Here is a 26,528-nt window from a genome sequence, read left to right on the forward strand (position 1 = left end):
AGAAAAAGCAGCAATTACTGATTGTTCGCACCGCAACAAAGACTCGCGAGACGCCTTACTTGACGTTAAACACCGTGCTCAGGATGGCCGACTCGGTCGTGAACGTGATTTCGGCAAACTCCGTCTTGATGTCGTCCAGATCGGACGACGAGCCGGGCCCGCCGGCCCGTGCATTGACCATCACCACCATCGGCGGCTCGGTCGCGTGGTACCCGGTGCCGCCCGCCACCACCGCACTGCCGTTCTCGTACAGTCCGGCGGCGCCACCCGCACCACCGCCGTGCAAACCACCGCCCGCCCCCAGGTCCGGGGCCACGATCGGGTAGGAGACGCCGTGCTGCGAGTGCACCTGCACCGTGTAGGTCGTGACCGGCTCCAGGTTGGTGAGCGTCAGCTTCGTATCGTTGAACGTTTCGCTCGACGGGTTGAAGACGACGTTGGACGTGCAGGCGGCGCACCGCACCCGGAACACGATGTCGCTCCGGAACTTGCTGTCCAGCTGCTCGTCGGCGGCCCGCTGCGGCGCGTTCCAGGACAGGATCGCGCTCGTCTGGTCGATGAACAGCAGCGTCAGGTTGGTGGGCGGCCCGGGCGGCTTGTAGCACGGCATGTGCTTGCCGTCGCGCGGATGCCGATAGTGCCCGCTCAGGCACGGACAGTACGGCGACCCGACCTTGTTCGTCTTCGAGTTGAGCGGGCAGATCGTGCAGGTGCGCACCTCCGCAGACCGGAACTTGCCGACCGGGCAGACGTTGCACGTCTGCTTCTCCGCGTCCGGCTCGTACCCGACCTTGCACCGGCACCCGCCGGTCAGGATCGTCCACTTGCCGTCGCCCTTGCACAGGTAGGTCGGCGTTTCGTACGCTTCCGCGTTCTCCACGCACACGCCCATCTGCTGCTCGATGATCGTCACCTCGCGCCCGGTCGGCGTCTCGTTGAAGTGCGCAAAGTTGACCGTCACCGCCGGGCAGGTGATGTAGTACACCTTCACCGCCAGCACGCTGATGCAGGCGCCCTGGTCGCGAAACGCAAAGTACACGCCCTTCTTCGTCACCGCGATGCTCTTCACCTCCACGTTGATGTCCACGTCCGAGTTCTGGTTGAAGCGGCCCTCGCCCGCCGCGATGCGCCCGATCAGCTTGTAGCTTTCCGGCTGCCAGGGCGGCGGTTCGCGCGTCGCCGCATCGAACTCGTAGAACAGCAGGCTGAACGTTTCCTTGCACGACAGCGCGTTGCCGGGAAAGAGCGAGCAGTCGCGGATGGTGAAGTGGATCTCGATGTACAGCCGGTTGGCCGGGCCGCGGTCGATGAACGGCGACCACAGCCAGTTGTTCACGTTGTTGTACGCCACGTCGCACACCACGTAGCTGCGCCAGTTGATACCCTTCACGAAGTTGGTAAACGACTCTTCCACCCACTGGAGAGGGAGAGAGAGAGAGAGTAAAAGGAAAATATAACAATGCATTAGTACGCAACGTCATTAGCAGCCGGTCACCCCATCGTTTCCTCGTACATAAAGTGTTCAAAAGCATACTGTCAACACGTTCCCCTAACCTAAGCGCATTTCTTCTTCTTACGCAGTGTGCGTATCAATTAATTTCTTCGATCCTCTAATTGGATCTATTGTACGCGCCTACCGGCAATTGGTCGAGACGATATCACACACGCACTACTCCATTGTTTCTACGCAACAGTTTAACAAACCAAGCGACCCAACCAAGCGATCGATCTGTCTCATTAAAACCGTTTTCAATTAATGCTGCACCGGCTGGGGTGTTTAATTGATTTTTATGATTTTAAAATGCACATTTAACGGGCTATAAACCTTTTCGTTTTTATTCCGCTATTATCGTCCGTTATGTTTTTTTTTTTTTTTATTTAATAGTTTTGACAGCTGGAAGTGGATAATGAAGAGGTTACTTCATTTTACTGGCCGTTCGTTAATTAGCGCTCAGACCAGCGTTGGTGTGATGGTGATGGTATATCTTTTGGCGATTATTTATTGCCATTTTGTTAAGAACAACCCGGATGGACTCAACAAAGAATTGGGAGAACATGAAATATGACATTTGACCAGAAATACAATTACAATTATTCATTGTTCGATGTATAAAAGTACACTAGGTATATTACTTATTATTGTTTATTTGCCATTTAGTGTATTGCATAGGTTTGCTTGGACACTTACTTACACCGTTTACGATCCTAAGTAAACAAAGTTAAGCAGCTATTGAACATTGTTCAACTAATAGTAAACATTTGACGGCCAACTGGAATTCTGATGTCTTTCTGAGCATTTTTCAAAAGGCTTTCCCCAATATTAACATACGTTTATAATACCCGGGTTCGGTTCTTTGATGTTCATTTTGTTGAAATAAAATTGTTTCGAGGTTCATTTTAAATTGATTTTGTAATAATTTAAGAATAGTCAATTCTTAATTTTGAAGGTATCGGGAAACGTTGTTCGAAAATAAATTCAAACTATTTTTGAAAATGAAGACACAAACACTGTGAAATTCGATGAAACAAACGAATTCCGGTCGACTTGGGATGATCCCATCTCCGGATGATCCCGACTCCGGATGATACCAATTCCGGATGATCCCGACTCCGGACAACTCCGGACAACTCCAGACAACTCCGGACGACTTCGGACGACTCCGGACGACTCAGAATATCTCTGGACTCCGAGCGGAACTAGTGGTTCAGATTTTGCTGGAGTCGGAATCGGCCTAACAATAGCAGAAGTCGGGTAGCAGTCGTGGGAGCGCTCCAAAGAGCACATCACTTTTATAAACCAAGAAGCATGCACCGTGACAAGTAGTCTTCTTGTTGTGATGACAGCAATCGTAATCGATATATTGCTATCAAGGAGAATCTGTGCATGCTAAGAATCTGTTTATGCTTAAGGAGTTATCTGTATATGTTTATGTTGTATGCTTTCTATCCTAGTCGTCCCAGACGTCACAGTATGGGAAGAAAAAGAACTGAGTTAAACTCCAGAATGGATCGTATCAATGCCGGAACACAATGCTTTCAGACATGTTGGATCTATTATCTCAAGTATTTGCCTGATTACAAATCCTAACATATCCTATTGGCTTTGGTAGCTTTGAAGTGGCTAAAGGATAGTGATGTCTCAAGGAACACACCAAGATCCCGGGCTGGTGGCGCGTGAGGCAACTTGTGGCTCTGCAATCAGTAATCAAAGTTTGAAGGGTTTCAATTCCTGCTATATGTAATTGCGCTGCATTTATCTACACAGAGTCTTAGTTGGTTTGCCAAAAAGCAAGTGCTGCATAGGTTGTGAGATTGCTCTGGAGCGCGAAACAATCAAATTAAAACCGTATAGCTACAAAAACAAGTTTGATATCATCAGCATGAAGTGGACAGAATGTTTTGGGAGAATAAAAGTCACATCGTGTACATATAGTGTACATAAAAGCAGCTCCAAGTTGCTGCCTTGGGGAACTCCAGAAAAGTTTGTGAATTGTTCCGAAATGATGTTCCATATTCTCACAGAATACATTGTTGTCCGTCAGGTATGATGATTTGCAAGATGGATCTTGTGATAGATGCTATCCAAATGCTGCATGAAAACCAGTGTAGACTGTATCCTGTTAGTATTCCGCGTCAAACGATAGGTGACACTCAGAAACGAATTGAGCTATGCTTGTGATTACCGATCATTTAGGTACGATGTTGTTGACCGACCGATCGACAGTTATACATGACATTGCCAGGACGTCGTAGATTGCGATTTCGAAGCTTTTTGCAAAAGTGCATTGAGATAGTTTGTTACTTCTTTCTTAGGCACTTTTTTATGATATAAGAAATTCCACAGCACAGGAAGTATCACCGTTAGCGCATCATTTCGCTGCGATGTTCGGTATACCATCGGGTCGCGGGTTATGTTATGATTTCAGTCCAAGTGCCGTGTATTCCAAGGAATAACAATGCCATTGAAATTTAACCCATTTGCCCCACAATCAAAATGTATGAAAATTCCTTCAGTAATCATCCGTCCACTTTTAGGGAGGGGGTTTATCCATAAACACCGTAACGGAGTGTTTTCTTTTATTTTGGTTTTATTTCTGTCCACAAGGGAAGAGTGACACATCCTGACTGGTTTTGAAGAAATTTGAAATAAAAAAGACCAACAGATACGACACAGGCTTCGCAAACTTGTGATAGCACTATTCCGTACAGCTTTACCAAATGACATAGTTAATTTCCCCACAATTTTAAACGGCTGCCAGTCGCTCCAAATCGCTTAAGCTCTCAATCTTTCCAATAAAGGAAAAATAGTAACTCTAAAAAACTAAAAGATAAACCAAACGAGTGTCGCCGCCTGGTGCCACCGTTGGGTCGCGCATGTCGGTAACCTTTCCCGCCAGGGCGGATTGATGAGTTCGGGCAGTTTCTAATCCGCTCGCCGCGCTCTCCAAAAGTCTATAAAACTGTTCGCATCCCCACCACACGACACATTAAAGCGTGCCACTAGCTTTTGCGGCGTCCGGTAAAAGAGGCCTGACGGCTTTGCGCGCGCCCGATAATTTTGGGGTTTCGCCCGATGTCACCACCACACAGACGACCACACAGACCGGACGCACAGACGACGCGCCTTCTAATGTTTCCGATTTTCAAGCCGAAGAAGCTCGCATCATCTTAAAGTCCAATAAAAAAAAGCGATGCAGAAAGACTGTGAGAGAGAGAGAGAGTGACCGAGGGGCAAAGTGTTCGCCGCTGCTGCCGTGCCACGAGCGACGCAAAACAGGTTATGTGATGGCCCGCTGGAGTATTAGTAGCAGCAGGCAGAGAACGACAGCGGGAACGAGCAGCACTCGTGGCAATTGGCCGAACAAGCACTGTGGCGAGGGAAAAGACCGTTCAAGAGGAGCTATAAAATCGAACCCAACACGCTCTGCCCGGCAACATATGCACCTGTTGGTTTGCCCTTTTTTCATCGTTTCTCGCCAAATTCCGTCACACTGGCGAGGTTAGAATTAACTCCACAGCAAGAAGCGGGCGGCCTAAGCCTAATGATGCCTAAAGGCTCAAATCAAGATGCGCGAGCACACACACGCACAGTTTTTGCTTCGTTTTATGCTCGCCTTCCTCTTTTTTGACGTATTTTCTTCCCTCTGCCGGTTGGCCATAAGATTTAACCAACAAAAAAAAATGCCAGAAAAATGTGGCCGTTTGGGAGGTCGTCTTTTAAACGACGAACGAGCTCCTTTCCCTCTTTCTGTCTCTATCTGGTACGTTCTTTATTTCAATATTTTATTGCTTCTATTTTGGTTTCCTTTATGGGGTGAAGCGCTGGAGATCACCGACCGGATCACCGACCCGAAGCATCGGATCAAGCGGGTGTCAAAAAAAAAGGAAGAATAGAGTGTAGCGGGTTAACTTTTAAGAGTCAAATTATGCTGCTGATAGCCTCATCCCACACAGGAGAGCCTTGCCTTCATGGCGCCATTTCTGAAGATTCTGTAGCATGTATTAACGACCAGCAGACGACGAACCGCCGTTCTTCGGCCATACGGGGGAGGCGTCTTATTTAGAAAGGAAACACAAGCCGAGAAGCATTTTGCTTTGCTTTACCTTTATTGCACGCACGCACACTTCGAAGGGATTGCATTTCGGTGTGGAAGAAAGAAGCGAGAACAATAAAACCCCTACCCCGTGCCGGGCCTCCCACCGGGGGTCGGCCTCAACTAATTCTAAATAGAGTGGCGCTGTCGTCGCCGGCTATCTTTCATCGAGTTAGCAGAACAGCCACCGGCCGGCCGCCTTCACGGTGGCGTAAACTTGAGCTAATTCATTCGTTCTACCCCTCCCCGTACACCATTTTCTAACGCTTTTGCTTTGTTCTTGCCAATTCTTCATAATTTGCATACGTCAATTCCGAGAGAGCGCCAACAACAACGGCATTTAAAGATTTTGCAAACCTCCTATTGGGATCTTGCCGAAACCCTTGAAAATAATGAATCACCAGCGATTCATTAATCTTTCGGGATTTAATCTTAAAAAATTTATGAATTGTCGATATTTAGGAATCTTTCCAACCGAGAATCGGATCCATTGAATCATTTAAAAGATTCATTCCAATTCATGAATCTGAATCAGAAGAAGTCTCGAAAGCCTCTACAAGCTGGCATGACCGTTACAGATCATGGTAGATCGTTAAAACAAGAGGAACAATAACAAGAAGCTCAAGCTTTATGCATCTTTTAAGATTTATGAATCCCTAGGGATTCATGAATCACCAGAGATTCGTGAATCGTTCGAGATTTATGAATCTTTTGAAATTCATGAATCTTTTAGATTGATGAATCTTCCCAACCAAGATTCAGATACATTGAATCATTAAAAAAAAACATTCAGATTCGTGAATCTTAATCAAAAGAAGTCTCGAAAGCCTGTTTAAGCATGACCACGTAGGTCCTTACCCAAGAAGAAGATGCTCAAGAGGTTCGAGATTCATGATTTTTTTCCAACCCAGAATCAGATTCATTTAATATTTTAAAAGAGTCATTCAGATTCATAAATCTGAATTATAAGAAGTCTCGAAAGCCTGTATAAGCATGACCAAGAAGGGCGTTACCCCAAGAATAAGAAGAAGTTCAAGAGGTTCGATATTCTTGAATATATCCAACCCAGATTCAGATTCAATGAATTATTTAAGATTCATACTGATTAATGAATCTGAGTCAGATTCACCCAACACTGCTACCGATAGAAATGTTTTAAATTACTGTTAGTACATTTTCAATGCAGTTTTTTTTTTACTCTATATAGATTTTACAGTGCCTCCGTCAGTAGATATGCGTCACATATCCGATGAATCCGGTTCGAAGGACCAAATAATAGCCTTATCTACTGTTATAGCTCTCTAAGGTGGGGTCTCTTCAAGGTGAATTGTAACTTTGCGCTGAACATTTTAACCGACCCGTCCTATTCCATTCTTTTGATGTCTCTTGAAGATGAATTTTTGAATGAAATTTCACAACGATAATTGGGCAAAGGATGTCAAGAACATTTTCATTAGTTTTCCGTAACGTGCATATCTCTCTACGCTGACGGTCCCTGTGAAGATTAGGGCGATTTCACTGTATCCCGTATCATTGAAGTCCTAAAGTCTAGTCGTAGCGACAGTCCTACTTCGAAACCTCCATGCATGAAGCTACTCACCCCGGGCGTTTGTGCCTGCGGTCCGTAAGGGTAGCGGGTCCACTCCAGCGTCGCCTCCTTCGTAGTGTCCAGCAATACCACTGCAAGAAGAATAAAAGATAGAGAAAAAATAACGAATAAGTGATCGCGCGAAACAAGCCAAACCAAAAATCGTTAACACAAATTTCCTAAATTTAGACACTTTGTTTTTTTTTTTTTTTTTGTTAGCGGAAATAAACAATGACGGGAAGTGGAGTTTTTGTTTGTAAATCCAAGCGGCCTTCCTGTTTTTTTTTACGATCGATTGTAAACCCCGGGTGTGTCTCTTTGACGTGACGTGTTTTCCCATATGCCTTTTTTAAAGTCGACGCACTTCGGGGGCATATGGGGTGGGTTGCTGCTTTTGGCTCGAGGTTTAAAGCTTCGCATATCTCGTTTGCCTTCCCTGAAGTGCATCGGTTGCACTCACACCTCCCACCACCTCCCTCCCTATCCGTGCATCATCCCACGTTCGTCGTTGAAATGAAAACGATCAGCAGCAGCCAGCCCGGAGTCATCGGTGCTGTGTGCGCTTTTCACGCTTCGTCGAGTTAACCGCTAAACAAATCTAGTAAATGCACACTTCAACTCTACCTGCAGCAGGACGTACCTGTGTGCGTGTGTGTTTGTGAATCCACTAAAAGGGATTCACCGCACACGTACGGGGGACAGGCCAGCCGTGCTGGATGTGGCTCGCGCTCGACTGTAGTGTATGCGGGTCATTTAGATAATTTATCAAAAGCCCGGTCGAACCCGGATGAAGCCCGATGGATGAAGCTCAACTACACACACACACACACTTTCCAATCACAAAAACGCACACAGAGAGTGGAAAGGTAAGCAGATGTGCTGAAGGCACGCATGCCCTTCTCCTGCCCTTTCTCGGAGCCCAACACAGTAGTGGTGGGAGCTCAAAATCGTACCTACCCGATTCCGATTCCGTGTTCGGAATCAATTCCGGAACTGATTCCGATGCTGGAATCGATTCCGATTCCGGAACCGATTCCGATTCTGGAATCGATTCCGATTCCGGAACCGATTCCGATGCTGGAATCGATTCCGGAGCCAATTCCAGTGCCGATTCCGGAGCCAATTCCGGAGCCGATTTCGGAGCCGATTCCGGAGCCGGTTCCGGAGCCGAATCTGGAGCCGATTCTGAAGCCAATTCCGGAGCCTATTTCGATGCTGGAATCGATTCCAATTTCGGAGTCGATTCCGGAGCCGATTCCAGAGCCGACTCCGGAGCCGATTCTAGAGCCGATTCCGGAGCCGATTACGGAGCCGATTCCGGAGTCGATTCCGGAGCTGATTCCGAAGCCGATTCCGAAGCCGATTCCGATGCTGGAATTGATTCCGATTTCGGAGTCGATTCCGGAACCGATTCCGAATCCGGATCCAATTCCGGATTCAATTATGGAGCCGATTTCGAAACCAATTCCGGAGCCGATTCCGAAACCAATTCCGAAGCCGATTCCGGATTCGATTCCGGAAAATCGTTTCCGGACCTACTATCCGGATTCGATTCCAGAAAACTGCGGAGCTAGTCGGAATCGATTCCGACAAAAACTTCACTTTTTCCCATCACTACAACACAGTCGCAATGTGCACGTGTGTATGTCCTCTGCGTGTCTGTGTGTGTATGCATGTTTATGTACGCTTTGTTTAGGGGTTCTGGCAGTTTTATTAATGGAAACACGCGAGGTTGCCGTCCGCTGCTCTACCTCACTTCCGTTGCACTATATACACCTCCCAAACTCCCCCCCCCCTTCTGCCCACAACGGCGCTAATGAGATGCGTTGCGACAGTCGCTGGGGTTTGCGTTAAGGTTTTAATTCCGTTTCTCGGTGCAAAAACTGCATTCATTCTCGTCGACGCACTCGCACTGTGTGACCGCCGCCGACCGTTGATAGTGCAGTTCTCCTTGTTATTATTTTTTAACGCACTTTTCAAATGTTCCAAAGGGTAGCACACACACACACACACACCACACACACACACACACACACACACACACACACACACACACACACACACACACACACACACACACACACACACACACACACACACACACACACACACACACGCACCAGGGATACAGGAGGCTAGAGGAACTCGTTAATCTTTGTTTCATTTTTTTACACAAATAATTGTAAGAATCATGAGAACATGAGAAGGATGATGATGCTGTAATGGCGTGCATGAGTGTGTTAGACTAAATTGTTCAATAAACTGCAATAATCTGATTTTTTTTTTTAATGTTAAAACGCCCAAAAGTATGCAATATGGTAAGCAATGCATGTTGAGCAGCGTATAACCTTTCAAAACCACTTCAAAACACAAACACCTAAAATAAAAGAACACATTGGCTCGACAAATTCGTCCATGTGGCAATTTTTAGTGGTAGCTCTGGCTTAATGCAATCAGTGTAATGAATGCGCCCAAATGTATGCAAACCGCTGCACAAAACGTCGCTATTTGGCACCAATTGATGTTCCAAAAGGACTTGCCCGTTAATTGTTAAACGTATAATAGCGAGCAATACATCTTCTGCAACAACAAAAACGTATTTAAAAAAAATCCTAAATATTATTGCTGTACATTTTTGGTGACGGTAAGCGTCGAACTTAAGTTTTCAAACGTCTCTCTCCCCGCAGGGTCACTCGATATGTGTGTCAGCCCTGTACAACAGTCTGGCAAACTAGCCTCCCTCAACCACTGGCCAGGCCAGTGTAACCGACAATGGTACTTGTCGCCTAAAATCCTTTCCGCGGCGTTCGTTGACCTCGGCAGTACTACACATCGCTCGCTGGCTGGCCGAGGAGCGCTTCCCCACCCCAAGGGTATGGGTACGAACAGCTAAAAAAACTGTATTTGAAGAGAAAAAAAGAGAGAGAAGGAGAGAGTTTCGGGAAATTTCGAAACTAGAAAAAAAACGAAGGAAAAATCACGAAAAATCAGTCGCCCGTTTTATTTTTTTGTGCCACCCAAATGCACTTGCTCCCACCCACATACACATGCATACAAACACACACACACACACACACACAAGCAGCAGGCACAGGCAAACCCGCCGCCCGAGGCGAAGTGGGTGATTTTCCCGTACCATTATTCTTCTCTGCCTGTCTGTCTACCCGAACGCTCCGAAATTGCGCCCTCCGCGCCTGTAAAGGAGTAAATCCTCCCCACTCCACTCCACCCACCCACCCACTCACAGTACCAAACACGACGAAAGCAAACACCAGCCCCACCGTACGCACACACACACACACACCCATTTTCTGTCGCAAATTTTTAGCCACCCCTTCCTTCCCACCCCCCCCCCCCCGCAAACCCCTTCTCACCCCCTCTCCCTTCTTCTCCCCCTTGCTACTAAAAGGATTGTGCAAATGTGTGGGAATGTCATGTCGGTTGGTAACCCTCCCCCCATCCCCTCTCCAAGCACCCCGTTACCCCTCACTTCCCCCCCCCCAGGCAGGCAAGAGGTGTCCTTTCCGTTGGGGGTTGGCACGAGTGGGCGGGTGTAGCGGACGCACAAACGGCTCCTCGAGGGGGTTCAAGAAAATAATTACAAAAAAAAATCGGAAAAGCATGTTTCTGTGTGTCTGTGTGTGAGTGAGTGTATTTTTTTTTCTTCTTCTAATGATGCAAAGCAATGAAAAGGAAAGCAAACCACAGGGAGGGAGGGAGAGATGGCTGCTGGTGCAACACACCACCAGGCACACGTCGCAAAACCGTCATCATCATCATCTTCATCATCATTAGGTTGATGACAAAGTTCTGTTGCCTTCGATGCAGAAGTTTAAAAAAATTGAAATAAATTAAAACGACTTTTACCTTCTTTTTGTTGTGTGGATTTTAAGGAGACCCCACCCCACCCTTCACTTCCCGGTGCATTCTAACCACAACCTTCTCGCCCCTCTACCCCCTTCTTCACTTCGCGCGCAAAACAAGGTGAGCCAAAACGGTTGAAGAAAAGCAAAACATCAACCTGCCATCACGATGCGACAAAGAAGGCGAAAACCTCGAGGAGAGTGTATAAAACCCTTAATCCCCGAATTTAAAAACAAATGCGAAGGAAATTTCGATGAATCGACGGTAAATCATCCTCTCCAAAAGAGGAAAAGGAAATGGAGGGGAGAGGAGGGATGGCAGGGACTGCGAAGTTACTGGCCGTCGGCTGCTTCTTGGAAAGGAAAGTCAAAAGAATGTCAGTGTTTATCAGAAAGAGCGAGTAGGAGAGCGAGAGAGAGTATAAGCGAGCGAGCGAGAGCTCCAAGCTAGACGAAGACACTCAAAAGGACTCGGGCATCTCCCCCACAAACCCTCCCCGAAGCATGTTTTTTTGTGTTTTTGTGGCCCATTCCCAAGCAGCCAAGAGCTGCACGGTAGTTGCTGTCTGCTGCGACCATGGGAATGTGTGTGTTTCCTTTCGAATGGGAAGAAAACTGCGAGGAATCTGCAAGGATTGTGTGCGCGCGTGGAAAGAGAGCGAGAGACTGAAGTGCCAGTATTTTTTTTTTCTTCGTTTTGTGTCGCCGCCGTTTTGTGTGGCTCCAACGGGGCAGGAGCTTTGCCGACCTACCAACATCACTTTGGTCCTTCTGTGTCTGCCACTGCAATATCTTACCGGACGTCCTTTACACACACACAAGCAGGCAAACAAGAAGCAGCGCCAAGAAATCATTACAACAGCAGCAAGCACTGTGCCTTGGGAGGAACCTTCAAACTGTGGGAGGATTTTGTGGACAGTGCCGCTCTCTGCTCTGGTTTGCCAAAGTACATATCCCTGTGTTGCGGGCAATCGTTTGACACAACACAGAGCGAACACACAACATTTGTGGTTTAGCCGAATATTCTTTATGAACTTTTTGGAGCCTTCAAAGAATGCTCGAGGCATCTTCAGCCGAAGGGAGAGGAACAAAGGTTTGACAAAGAAAGCAGCTACTAGGGATTGTCTGGGTTTGTCTGGGGCTATTGATTGCAAAGATTGCACATGTAACCTTCAGCTGCCAATAAACCGGTAGATCCTGAAGTCCAGCAGTTGCTTGGTTTTGGGTTTGAAACCAGCTCGGTATTGGTTTGGGATCACTTTCAGGACCTGGATAGGTTTGAAATCAAGCTCAAGACCCGTTAGAGATACGAGAATAGCTCCAGGACGTAGACGAAGCAGTTTTAGGACCAGGCAGGTTCTTCCCCAGTACCATATATGATTTAGGTTGCGGATCAATCCCAAGAAACCATATCAGTTTCTGGATAAGTTCCAAGGTCAAATAACGTTGGTTAACAATCCCTACTTCGGAGCAGGTTCATGACCAGTTCCAATGTTGATTTAGGTTGGAGATCAGTTCCTAGCTCATAACCCGGTTCTGGATCACTTCTAGGATCTGGATAGGTTTGAGTTCATTTCCAGACCTAATAATGGTAAAATAGCTAATAGACCCAGGACATAGACGAAGCAGTTTCAGAATCGGGACCGGTTTATGACCAGTTCTAAGGTCGACTTTCGTTGGGGAACAGTACCTAGAAACCGTACCACATTCCAAGATTACCAGATTAGACCTTGGAACAGGTGTCAAATAACGTTGGAAAACAGTTCCTAGTTCGGAGCAGGTTCATGACCAGCTCCAATGTTGTTTTAGATTAGGAATCAGTTCCTAGCTTGAAACAGATTTTGGACGAGTTCCAAGGTCGACATAGGGATCAGTTCCAGGACCTGGATAGGTTTGAGATCAGTTACAGACCTAATATTGGTAGAACCTAGACGTCTCGAACCTAGACGAAGACGAAGCAGTTTGAGGACCGACACAGGTTCATGACCAGTTCCAATGTTGCTTTAGGTTTGAGAACAATTCCTAGATTGGAATAGGTTCTGAACCAGTTCCAAGGTCAACGTAGGTTGGGGATCAGTTCCAGGACCTGAAAAGGTTTGTGTCCTGTTCCAGACCAAATATTGGTAGAAGAATCGTTCCAGGATCTTGACGAAGTAGTCGAGACAGATTCATGGCCAGATCCAATGTTTAGGACAGAAATCAGTTTCTAGTTCGTAGCATGCTCTGGGCCAGTTCCAATGTCTACATAAGTTGGGGAATAGTACGTAATATTCCCTGCTAGAAAATGTTTGGAGTAAATTCTGGTTCAATTCCTAGGTCGACTTAGCTTCGGTATCAGCTCCAAGGTCATCTAGAGGACTATAGAATACTCTGGATGACTTCCAACACTATGTATAAGATGAGATCCAGGATCTGATATGAATTCGAATTGGATTCCAGCATCGGAACTGGTTCGAGATCAGTCCTGGTCTTGGAATACGTCCAGGATTAATTCCAGTACTGTTTGCAAGATTGCGATGAACTCCAGAACTATAAGTAATGATACTTCTATTCTTGGTTCTTTAGGAACAGTTCCTTGGGATTCACTATTTAGAACATTCCACACGCACACACTTCCATAAATGAATTTGAGCACGCTATACAGACAGCATCCTGGGCAAATCCGAGTCGATGAAGGACATCTTCGCGGGCGGCCTTTTGGTAGCTTTTAAAATCGTTGTAGACATCGTATCGGAGAAGTATCCACTAATTAACATTCGTTGTTTGAAAGCCTCTCCCCAAATCACAAAAATACCACCCACTTCAGTGAAGCAAAACGTCGAAGAAGCATCCAGAGCATTGCCAGCGGTTCAAAAAAAAATCCCCCCAATCTTTTGCTGAAAAGCACCCTTTTGCGATTACCTAAAAGCATCCTTCATTTCCCCTTGACCTCCTTCCCCAGCCCCGCCAGGACGAAGCTGAAATAAAAGTGAAAAGGACCACCCCCCGAAAATTCATCCAGACGTATTTTCTCGCAAGCTTTCTTACGGCCAAAGCTGGCTGCACGAAGCGGCAGGGAGTGAGAAGAGAGCGAGAGAGGGAGGGAGAGAGCGGTTGAGTGTTTTTGGTGCAGCACAGTATTACACGCAGTTACGTTCACCTCTTGTGTTCGACGACCTCTGGAGAGGTATATTATGTAGAAATATATATATATATTTTCGTGGGGGGGGGGGGGGAGGATATCATCCCCCAACTCCAACATACTTTGGGGAGTAGTGTCTTGGGGCGGGAGGTGCAGAGTGCTACTTAAAGGTTTCCTTCGTGCTCGGGCAGCAAAATGCAACAAGCAGTTGAAGCGGCGAGTGCCTTCACCCCGTCGGGAGAGCTTCGTTGTGGGGGGGGGAGGACGCCTCACTTTCACTGGCAACCGAACGGGGCTAGAGGGAGGGGGGGAGGCGACAGGATGCTCTTACTTTCATCATCAAAAACGATGTTTTTTTTTGTTGCAGGTTGTTGATCTTGTTTTGCGCAGCGAAAAATGGGGGAATAAAAATGAAGAAGAAAACACACAAAAAGACGTCATCAAGCTCCAAAACACAAAAAGCAAACAAAAAAAAGTAAATCAACCCCTTTTATCGCACGAACCATAAGCACACATACACATACACACACATACACACACACACACACACACACACACACACACACACACACACACACACACACACACACACACACACACACACACACACACACACACACACACACACACCACACACACACACACACACACACACACACACACCACACACACACACACACACACACACACACACACACACACACACACACACACACACACACACACACACACCACACACACAACACCACACACACCACACACACACACACACACACACACACACACACACACACACACACACACCACACACACACACACACACACACACACACACACACACACACACCACACACACACACACACACACACACACACACACACACACCACACACACACACACACACACACACCACACACACACACACACACACACACACACACACACACACCCACACACACACACACACACACACACACACACACACACACACACACACACACACACACACACACACACACACACACACACACACACACATGCACGTGGAGAAATGGCAGAAATAGCTCAAGAGTTGCAATGAACTTCCCCCCTTCTTCCCCTTCCCCTCACAGCCCATCCCACCAACCCAAAACGGGGGACTCAGAACATCAAGATCTCAAAACAACGAGCCAAAACCAGCACTGATTAGTTGTGCTGGTCCGGATGGGGAGGGATTGGTGAAAGGGGGGAAGGGGGAGAGGGAGGGGAGGGTGTAGAAGAAGTGAGTTGCGGTCTCTGCCACCATCATCAGCAAACCCCATCCCGCCGTAGGTTCGATGTCAACAGGATGGAAAATGATTCTCCCATCACCCTCCCCCCCCCTTTCCCCCTTCCTTCTGAAAAGCGAAGAAAAGCGCACCGAACCACCGTGCGAAACCGGGGCAGTGTTTAGTGTAGCATTGTCCTTTGATTTAATAGCATGCACACCACCAAAAGCGAAAGCATACCTCCTAACACCCCCCCCCTCCACCCCTCCCCCGCCCAATGACAGCTTTTATCTTATAAAAGCTCGCGTCGATGTGTGTGTGTGTGTGTGTCTGCATTTCTTTCCCTTCTTATGCTACTTCCCCCTCCCAACCCCCCGCCCACGACCCACTCCCACCAGGATGGTTTTTTGGGTTGCGAGGAGTTGAACGAACTGAACACCATTACTTTCAATCGGTCGAGCCAAGGGGTGAAGAGTGTTCAGGGTGGTTGTAGTTTATGGATAGGGGGTAGGGGAGGAGGGGTGCAACCGAAAATATCCTTCAGGCGCTTTTCCTTGCATTTTCCTTTTTATTTTATTTTTTTTTTTTTGCGCATAAGAACACTTGAGAGCGCAAAAGCTCAGATCGTGCCAGAGAGGGGAAGGGAAGCACCTGAAAATGGCGGTCCACATGTGGGTGGTGCCAGCGTCCGCCAGCATCGTCGTGGCTTTCCTGCCGAATTTCTACTCGTTTTCGCGTTTTTTTTTGTTTGTAAGGAGCACTTGAAATGCGCTTAATGAGCAGTAAGGTCACGCGGGAAGGGAAGGGAGGAAGGGGCTGACATGAAGGGGGTAGGAGGGCCGGGATGTATTCCGAAACACCCATGCCAACCACGGATTGCATTTGAAACTCTAAATCGAAGGCGGGAAGACACGCACAAACCGGTTGACATTTTAATATTTTGTAATTTATTTGTTTTTTTTCCATTGCTAAATATTCAATATTTAACCTCCAATGTGTAGAATGGCAGTGCTTAACATGTAGAAAAGCAACAAAAAAATGTCTTCCAAAATGAAACACAGAAAGCTTTGTGCTTAGAAGAAAAAGAAAAAAACAACATGCCACGCAGTCCCTCCCTGTGTCTAATGAATAATGAAAAATTCGGTGCGCATAGCATATTTGCCTTTGCCTACTCTATGGACGTCCTTTTTTACATCGCTTTGTTACTTGCTACACACACACACCCAAACACATTGCAAAACAAAATTGTGTTTTTTCCAGCTAAAACAATTGCTGCAGGCCGGTGCGCACACACAACTAATCGCTCTCCCGGCGCCCACAATGGACATTTACCGGGATAAAATTGAAAACAAAATGTTAGGATTTGCTTAACACTACTATACTTTACTCAATCTATAGGGCCAAACTATGATAAAGTCACAATATAATGACTGTAGGTCTGAAAACGTCTGATTTATTGTCCAAAGTTATTGACCAAAGTCAAGAATTAAAAAATATAAGGAATCGTCGTTTTTCAGTCAAATTCAAAGTACTGTGGATTCGTTATTTTAAGTCCGATTTTAGACAAAAAAGGCACAGTTTTGGAAAGATAATTACACAAACTTTGTAAAGATGTCATCATAAGCATCTATTTAAGCTTTGTGTGAAGAGTTTATCCGCGAAAGTGCACGATTTTTTTTAAATTTTCCACTTTTTGCTCAACAACTTTTAGACAGAAACAGCGGCTGCTAGTCGTCTCCATTTCGATGGCTATTACGCTAAGCAAATTTTAGTTAACCGTTTGAGGTTGAATTCTTTTATGAGGTTTTTATCATTATTAAAAGCCATGCGAAAAATTGGCTCCATGCTGGAGTCATAGGGTCGTAGGCAATGATTTAATATTTGTGGACAGCATGTTTGATTTGTTTTACCTAATTACCTACCTTACCGCTTCTTGCACTAGGTGCTATTCTTAATAGATTGGAATATCTTTGCAGTCGAAGAAGGGTGATTGGAACAGAATTCCAGGACTTCTATTCTATTCCGAAATCAAGAAAGATATGTTGCCTCTTAAAGCTCCTGCTTTTTAAGCTAACTTTATCTAATACTGGGGCCCTTCACGATTCTAGTCAGCTGTTTTGTATGGAAATTGACAGTTGGAGGCTGAAAGCCTTCAATTTTCAGTCTAGATTATACTAACCTTAAAGATAAAGACGATATTCAGTCTAGATTATACTAGCCTTAAAGATAAACAAGGTGGTGTTTTCATTTATCCCAAGGTGCATTACAGAGATCTAAAATCCAGAATCAAAATGTAGGTAGTCCAGATGGTCTCATAGCATTTTTATAACCAATTTTGAACATCACTTTTTGACAAAACGAGTGAAAACTTTTGCTCCCACGAGCTTTCTGGAGGCTTAACGGATACACAAAACACGCTTAAAATCTTCATTCAGAAGCAGAAGCGATAAAAATCGGCAAATAAAAATAATAAATTCATACACCTTGGGATAAGCTCGCCTGTATATTATACCCTCTTAGATAGCTGCTCGAAAACTGCTATACAATGCAAACAGCTGACAGGCTTAAAACGAAAAGGGCCCCACTAACTGATTTACCCAATTTCACACGGGATAAAATTGATGTCTCGTTTTAATTAAAAATAGAAGAATATGGAATCCGAGGAGTACAAAAACAATGATTACAATGATTTTAATGATTTTATCCCAATGCTTCGATTCTTCTTATCTGTCGTAATAACCATAGATAATTACCACTGAGTTTTTCAAGTTTCGATGTTTTCGGTCAAATTATAGCTAATTTTCGTATCATTCTGCTTGAAGGGGTAGGTTTTAGCGATTCAATTAGTTATTTGATCTAATTTTAACAAAAAAAATACAATTTTTTACCATTTAAAATGGGTTTTCCAATTCGACCAAAAGGGACTTTGACATTTGATGTGTTAAATTAGTATAAAAACTGTCAAATTAAGAAAATCGCGTACAGCGAAATTGCGTATATCGAGTATGGCGTACATCGGGGAATATCTGTACCCATATGTCAGCACTAAAATGCTTTCGCGATTGCGAGGCCTCGATGCGAGCTCGCAAACTGCTCGAATTTGCTTGCGGGTTTTTAACGCCAGTTTAAACCGCACTTCACACCGAGTGTTAAAGTTCTGCTAAAAAAAAAAACAACAAACTTGTTTGGGAGTTATAAAATTGCAATTAAATTAAGTTTAGTGTAACATCTGAACGTGTAGTAAGTCTTAAAACCTATTCTCGTGCCCCCATGAGGTGTGTGCAAAGTTTTGTTGAAAATTATCCAACCGTTTCGTAGGTTGCCTGGCAACTAAACACCGTGACACGAAATTTATATGTAAATAGATTAAAGATAGATATAAACACTAAATATCTTACAGACATAAAAAGGTATGATAATTATATCACAAAATTTGTTCAACCCTGTGCAAATTTCAAACAATACCATATGGCTGGAAAAACTTGAGTATTGAAAATTGGACACTTCAAATCCGGCCGTTCTTCCTACAATCAAGACTTTTATTTAATTATTACCTGTTATTTATCAGATAACATATAGCTTATAAAGGAAATAGACAAAGAAAGGAGATAGAAGAAGCCTACCGCACAATTTCCATGATTTATTTTAACTCTAGGAATTCAAAATATCCTTTTCAATGCAGACAGAGCAATCGGGAAATGAAAGAATGAAGGTGGTAGAAACTAAAGCTAGTTTTCCCATTCAAAATGCAACAGTAATGTGTTATCTTTCAGTCTGAAAAACTAAATAACATTTTTAAATCTTAAATAAACCGAAAAAAACTGCAAATAAACGAAACTAGATCATGAAACATTAAACAAAAAACAAAAAATGACTTTTTAAAATCCCTTCAAACGACAATGTATGCGGCGCCACCTAGTGGTATGATTCCGAACTACATACAAAATGTATCCTACTATCTTTATACATGTTTAAATGTTGTAAAGCTCAACAATTTTATAAAAAATAATTTTATCCAGACATTTGTTCGAAACTGCCCACTGTGCAGGCGGTGTGTGCAAACATGCACATCTTTGCCATTACACACCAAGCGGCTGGACAGACATGTCCGGGGATCCAAAAAAAGGCAGATCGCTTTTGTGAAACATTTTCTTTTTTTTTTTTTTTTTCATTTTATTTCTACAATGTTTGATTTGCACAGCACGGGCACGTCCCAGCTGGCCACCCAAGATGGGTTTATTAAATCAATATTTCATCACACATATTTCTAACTCTCGCACTGCTGGGGAGGGGTTTGCTGGTTTTGTCCGGCGAGCGACAAAATCACGATGGATAATAAACTAAAAAAATATTAACAAAAAAATGGAAAAAGCAGAAATCGAATGAATCGCTCTCGTCTCGAGCAAAGCAAAGCTAACAAAGACAAAAACTCCCCCCCTCCCTCGCCACGATACCTGCCGGCGCTTCTTCCAGTACCCAGTAGCAATAGTATCGAAAATCCCAAAAATAAAACCTGGAGCGGAGGAGCTCGGGTTGGGTTAAGGGTTTAGGGCCATCCTAGAAATGGTACCTATCCATCCAGCTCACCACAACCACCCACACGTATGCTTCATGCTGAAAGCAACGAAAAAGAAAACCGAATTAACTGAAAGCACGCACGCACGCACGGCAAAGGCAAGGAATGAGCAGCAGCAGCGCGCGCATGGTTTAAAAATGCTCCAAAAACTGATCGTAAACACACGCACAAACACACACAAGCCGCGAAGAAAAGTGCCGGTGGCTGGTGGGAGGTGTCAGAAAAATAACAATAATAAAACTGCGTCCGGCTGTCGTTAATTACTGGCAAACGTTCGGCCCCATCTCTTCCTGTGCACACACTGTTTATGTGTTTTTTGTTGTTGTTGTTTTTTTGTTCCTTCTCTGCATTGTGGGTGGTGAAGATAATGCACACACACACACACATACAGACATACACACACACTTCATAAGAAAAATGTCGGGTTTTTTGTTTAAGAGCATGTGGCGTAGGCCAGTCCCCCAATTCCTTCATCTTGGCGCGTCCAGCATTCCAGAGTTCTTCTTTCTTTTTTTTTTCAAATTGTTAGGGCTGTTGGAATTTGTTCTCCGCCCACATGCGCAAACATACGCACACACACACGATCGGTTAAAAAACAAAAAGTGGAAAAAACGTTAAAATAAAATTTAATTCTAATGGTTCAAATTGAAAAATCCGTTAAAAGCGCATTTTCCTTTCTTCAATACTGATGAGCGTGTGCATCCAAAATTGTTCAACAGCTGCTTCTTCTTCTTCTTCTTCTTCTTCTTATAATAATATTAATTTCTTGTTCTATTCTCACATCGTGCCTCAACAATACTTTATTTACACAATCGACTCCATTTAATCCTTGAACAGGCAGGCGATCTCACGTTCGGAAATATCTGTGTATCCCGAGACCCTTACCACCATACGGACACACACACACACACACCATGGGACGCACAACAATGGAAGCGAACCAGCAATCATCCTGCTTCAAAGCAGCAAAATAGAAATTAGAAGGAAAAAATGCGACCAGAAAATAAAAGCTGAGCGTTGAAGTCCCTTTTTTGAAAACGCTCATTCCCTACAATTACTATTTCAAACGATAAATCACTTTGCACCTTATTGCGCGTCCCAACCACACACACACACACACACGTGTGACAAGGGACCAGTGTACGTGGGTGTGCATATAGAGGCATTAGGCTGCATTAGGTGCTCGATGCGCGTATCTTGCTGTCCAAGACCCTAGGGGACATTTCTCTGACCCGGGTCGCCTCCTGGGGTGCACAAATCCAGCAGATGACTTCATTGTAATGAACACACACACACACATAGATACAGTTGACAAGGACAACTCTATTGTACAGGGTGACGAATAGCAGAGACAATTGATTCACGCGTTTGTTTGATTCAAAAAAGGAAAGCGGGCGAAAAGGGACCAGTGCGCTACAAAATGTCATGAGCATCACGAGATGCTCACCATGAAGGCTGCTCACGTACACAACTGTCATAATAAGGGATGACACTCAAACAGTTGGTGGACCAATCACATGCTTGGTGACATTTTTTTAAGCACCCAACTCTTGGTCACTCACTTGGACATGACATTTTCGGTCGGTGTTTGGGACGCTCATTTTGTTGCTTGGGACCACTCGCACGGACCGCATATTTCCCATGACTAGCGTGATGATCATCCGCAGAAAATGTCACGACCAAGTGACTGACCAAGAGTTGGTTGCACACAATGTGATGGTCGCACCAACTGCTTGAGTCTCACCTCTGATCATCACAGTAGAGAGCTCGTGACCCTGACATTATTATGTTTCAGCCGGAATTTGTCATGACTATGTCAGTGACATTTTGCAAAACTGATCACGGTGTAAAAAAAAGTCATGATATAGTGACTGACCACGCGTTGGTCGCAAAAATGTCACGAAGCATGCATAGGTCACACCAATCGTGTTGAGTATCACCTGTGATTATCACTATTGAGTACGTGACGCTGACATGAATTTTATTTCAGTCAGATTTTTGTATGACATTAACAGTGACATTTTGCAGCACTGTATGCGACAATGAAACTGACCCCCAAAAAAAAGAAAAAAAGAGCGAACATGAATTTTCATACTTTTCTGGTCCAAAAAACATTTGAGGCTTCTTCAATACAACTAGAGACACATACACTCTCTCTTTGCCAATCCGTTTGGTGGCAATTTGCATATGTGCCAAATGATTTTTTTTTTTGTTCGGTCCACATCTCCAGGGAAAGAAGATCCTGGGACGCAACCGACAAAGTCATCGAACCACAACCGCAAACAAACGATCTCGCGCGCACAACCACCGCTGGCAGAGGTGGAAAATGAAAAGGCACGCGCAGGAAGTCTCCGGTTCGCGCTTGGAAGGGGGAGGGGAGGACGATCTGAGAACTGACACCATTATGAAAACTGATGCCGGCCACAGCGAGCGCACACTACCTCTTTGCTTGCTGCTGACAGGGTATGCTCTTGCTGTGTGTGTGGGTATGTGATCTTCTTTTCCCTTCCAGCGCAACCGAACCGTGGAAAATGGCATTACTTTACCGCATCCCAATTTCCACTCGCTGTGGCACGTTTTTTACAAATTGTGGACGCGCACTGGACCCGATCGAACGCCAAAAAGGTTCTGAGGAGCGGAGAAGGTGTGGGCAGTAGGGCAGATGCAAAACAGATCGGCTTACACCCTCTCTATCTTTCACACACAATGGTGACCTCCCCGGTTGAGCTTGATGCTTAACGGAGAAAGACGATCCGATCCTTCTTGGACACAAAATAGGCGCACATTTTCGAAATTATCACCAATCACACAATGAAAATTGCTGCAATCTGACTCTTTTTTTCTAGATATGTTTACAGTAGGAAATCTATAAAATGCTCGTGTAAATAGATTACGGCACCGATTGTATCTTCTTACGTCCCTGGCACGAGATATGTGTGATGACGCAGCTTGCCTTTTCAAACACAAATCCTTCTGGGGAACGCGGGCCAAGAGGGTTTCGTCAGGCTTGGACAGCGTCCATGTCTCAGACAGAGGTGTATGTGAGTACTGGTACCGGTAAGGTACGAGAGCTAGTTCCAACTTCTTCCGTCGTAACAGGTTTTTCAAGCGGTGAACTGCTCTCTCAGGCTATAGAATGCCTTGGAATTGTTGGGAGCCAGCATCCTTGCGCGCCACTCAACTTTTTCATGACCTTTGACCCTGAGATATAGGTGACATTTTGAACGTTAGTTGCATCCGCTATCCAAGGATTTATACCTTTCAGTAGCCTTCAGCTACATACGAGTGAGTGAGTTAAAACTTTGCAGAAGTTGATTCCCAATACGAAAAAGGAATGAGAGCCATGCAAGGCCGTCCCCCTTCGCGCAGACCTTTGGTAGTCTCCTTGCGAATCTTACCTCACAATGAACATTCTTCGCCGTATCACAGATGACCATCTGTAACGCTTTTCGATCATCCAGTACAGTGAAGAAGGGAAAAATGAAGTTTTGGTCGGAATCAATTCCTGACAGTAGGTGTCCCAAATTAGCTCCGAAATTGGTTCCGGAATCGACGGTTCCAGTTCTGAGGTCAATTCTGATTCCATTTCCGGTGCAAATTGCAATTCCCAGGATCGATTTCGATTCCGGAGCCGATGCTGATTGCAGATTCGCAGTCAACTCCAGAATCTGCTCCGGAATCGGAATCGGCTCCAGAATCAGCTCCGCAATCGCAATCGGTTCCGGAATCGAAATCGGTTTCGGAATCGGAATCAATTCCGGAATTAAACTCTATGGAGATTCGCGGACTAATTTCGCTTCTGAAACTTCTTATTTCCAATCAACTGATTCTCATTGCGGAGCTAATTCCAGTTCCGGAGTCAATTCTTATTCCGTTTCCGGAGCAAATTGCGATTCCCAGGGTCGATTTCGAGTTCGGAGACGTCTCTGAAATCGGCTTCGGAGTCAACTCCAGAATCAGCTCCGCAATCACAATCGACTCCGGAATCGGAATTTAACTCGTCTCTGATATCAGAATTGGCTCCGAAATCAGAAACGGCTTCAGTTGCGGCAACTTTATAAGTATAGGCGTTCGGGTCCAATGATGCTACGTAATGATAGCCACAAAGAATTCAAAATTTACTAGTAAACGATCCATTCTCATGGAAATTCTCGGAATAATTTTGCTTCTGAAACATCTTATTTCCATTCACGAACTGATTCTCGTTGCTGAGCTAATTCCAGTTCTGTAGTCAATTCTGATTCCATTTCCGGAGCAATTTCTGATTACCCGGGTCGATTCCGAGTTCGGAGACGTCTCCGAAATCGGCTTCGGAGTCAACTCCAGAATCGACTACAGAATTCATTCCGAACACGGAATTAGAATCGGACAGGTCCTTTACACAAATGCAATGGAGAAAGTTCGTCTTTTCCTCTTTTTCTGCCCACTTCACGAGAGATCCCTGGGATCAAATCCACTCGCTCCGAAGTTTCAAGATCAAAAACATGCCGAAGGATGAAAATTCACAGTGGGAAATACAATTTTCAGCACAGCCTGCTACGCTTTGGAGGCGTTATTTTGGTTGCATAAAAAATGCACGATAGAACCAATTTTAAGCTTCGGGTGGCGTTCCAGAAAAAAGCTCGAATAAGTCTGAATTTTTGGCGGCAACGGTCTGTAGTCACCTCTCCACTCCCGCAGCCCCAAGAAAAAGAGAAAATGTAAAGATGTTAAAGAGATTATGCTCCCCCACGGGACAATACGGGTGACTGTACGGGACACTTTGATGGTCAACTCACCCTGATCGCTGACGACGCCATCGAACTTCTGGTACAGAGCGTAGCACAGCAGTAGCAGCGACAGAAACCGCTCCATATTTCGTGTTCCAGGGGCGGGGCGGTTCGAGCACACACGCGCACACGGCGTTCACGGGTCACCACTGTGGCTCGTCGTCCTGCTGCCCGCCCGGCTCTCGCTTTTCGCTTGCGGGATGGATCACTCGACCGGGACCACACCACGGTACGCGATCTTCCGCACTGGGGTCTTCCGCGCTGCTTGCTTCTCCTGCTTTCACACACACACACACACACACACACACACACACACAATTAGTCCTTGTAGGTGCGTGTGTGTCTATTCAAAGAATGTCTTTTTTTTCGGACGGCGTTTCACCGAATGTTTGATTGATGCTTTCACAACACACTCTCTCTCTCTCTCTCTCCCTCCTGCTCACACTCACTAAACTCACGCACACGCACGCACACACACACACACACACTCCCGTGGAGCAGCCGCCACCCAGCCGGGGGGTGGGTGGGGTGAGGGGAGGGCGAAATTTGTGGGAGTGAGGTGGGTGTGGGTGGCAGATCAGCACCGCTCAACAGCACGACGGGCGCAAGGTCTTACTGCTGCGGCACGGCAGCGAGGCAGCAGCAACACTGGTAGCGGCACGGGCCCAGCCACAGTAACACAGGTACGGTCGCGATGGTGTGGATGTTGCTGCCGCTGCTGCACACGGCGACACCGGTGCCATGATGCTGTAGCATAAAACGCCTTCCACCACCTTCTTCACACGCGCAACGCACGCACTGACCACTCCACGACGGAGAATCCGCCGCCCAGCGGACACACACACACCACCGTCGGTTTGGATTCGCTTCTTATTTCTTTTCTTTTTTTGGCGAGATTTTTTTTTTTTTTTGCTTTACCGAGCAACCACTTCCACCGCCTCTTCCCGTGTGATCATCGTCACACACACACACAAGCACAATCACACAATCACTGCACTGTAATGACGGACACTGAAGCGGCAAACAACGCACCAATTTCCAAGCCTAACACATCCCGTGCTTGTCACACGTACACATTACACGCACACACACACGCGCAGATAGCTGCAACTGGGGGTTGGATGGGTGGCGGGGTGTGGGCTCCTTTTCAGGACCGCGGTCGTCCTGTGTTGTTGATCGCGACTGGCACCACCGAGGGCTGTGTGGCTCTTTGATTGATCGCGGACAGGGTTTGCCTTGTGTTTGATTGTGAAAAACCGGGACCACACTCACTCACACACACACCTCTCTTTTCGGAGGACAACACCGCCACACGAACGACGGGGTGCAGCGGCAGGGTTTGGTGTGTGCGCACGCGCCTCCCTCCACTCGGGACGCCCACAACACCACGCACACGCACGCTGGTGGGTTTTGGGACGTGATTGAGAGCGTGCTGTGACTGTGTGAGTGTGTGTGTGTGTAGGTATGTTTTCAGTCGTTTTGACAGGACACCGCAAATGGAGCTGCTGCTGCGGGCACGCGTTTACACTCCCTTGCTTGGCGACTTGGACGATCCAAACGGGGCTCCACGGGACGGGTTTTTCTTATGATTTTCCTTTTTTCCGTTTCTTTCTGGTGTCTTTTTTTCTGTTTGTTTGTTTCTCAATCTCTCGCCCCTCTCTCGGGCAGAGTCTCTCACTCTCTCTCTCGCTTTCCCGCTTTCCCGCTCGCTATCTATCGAGGTTGATTGGAATAGATTCGTTGTCTATCGCGTGCACAGAGCGTTTTAA

At 45.8% G+C, this 26,528-nt stretch overlaps 1 protein-coding gene across 5 annotated transcripts in view; it reads right to left on the minus strand.

The window, feature by feature from the left end:
- LOC121593903 (ephrin type-B receptor 4b) overlaps positions 1-26,522 on the minus strand; it is a 42,882-nt gene extending 16,360 nt beyond the window's left edge. For all 5 annotated transcript variants that reach the window (XM_041917040.1, XM_041916868.1, XM_041916784.1 and 2 more), the window contains exons 1-3: positions 24,769-26,522; positions 7,195-7,274; positions 60-1,417 (exon numbers count right to left, since the gene is read on the minus strand). In XM_041917040.1, coding sequence (XP_041772974.1) covers positions 60-1,417; positions 7,195-7,274; positions 24,769-24,844 — 1,514 coding nt within the window. In that variant the 5' untranslated portion in view covers positions 24,845-26,522. The remainder of the gene's footprint in view (positions 1-59; positions 1,418-7,194; positions 7,275-24,768) is intronic.
- Between the last annotated feature and the right edge of the window lie 6 nt (positions 26,523-26,528).

The sequence above is a fragment of the Anopheles merus genome, chromosome X (assembly GCF_017562075.2).
Source record: "Anopheles merus strain MAF chromosome X, AmerM5.1, whole genome shotgun sequence".
Lineage (NCBI taxonomy): Eukaryota > Metazoa > Arthropoda > Insecta > Diptera > Culicidae > Anopheles > Anopheles merus.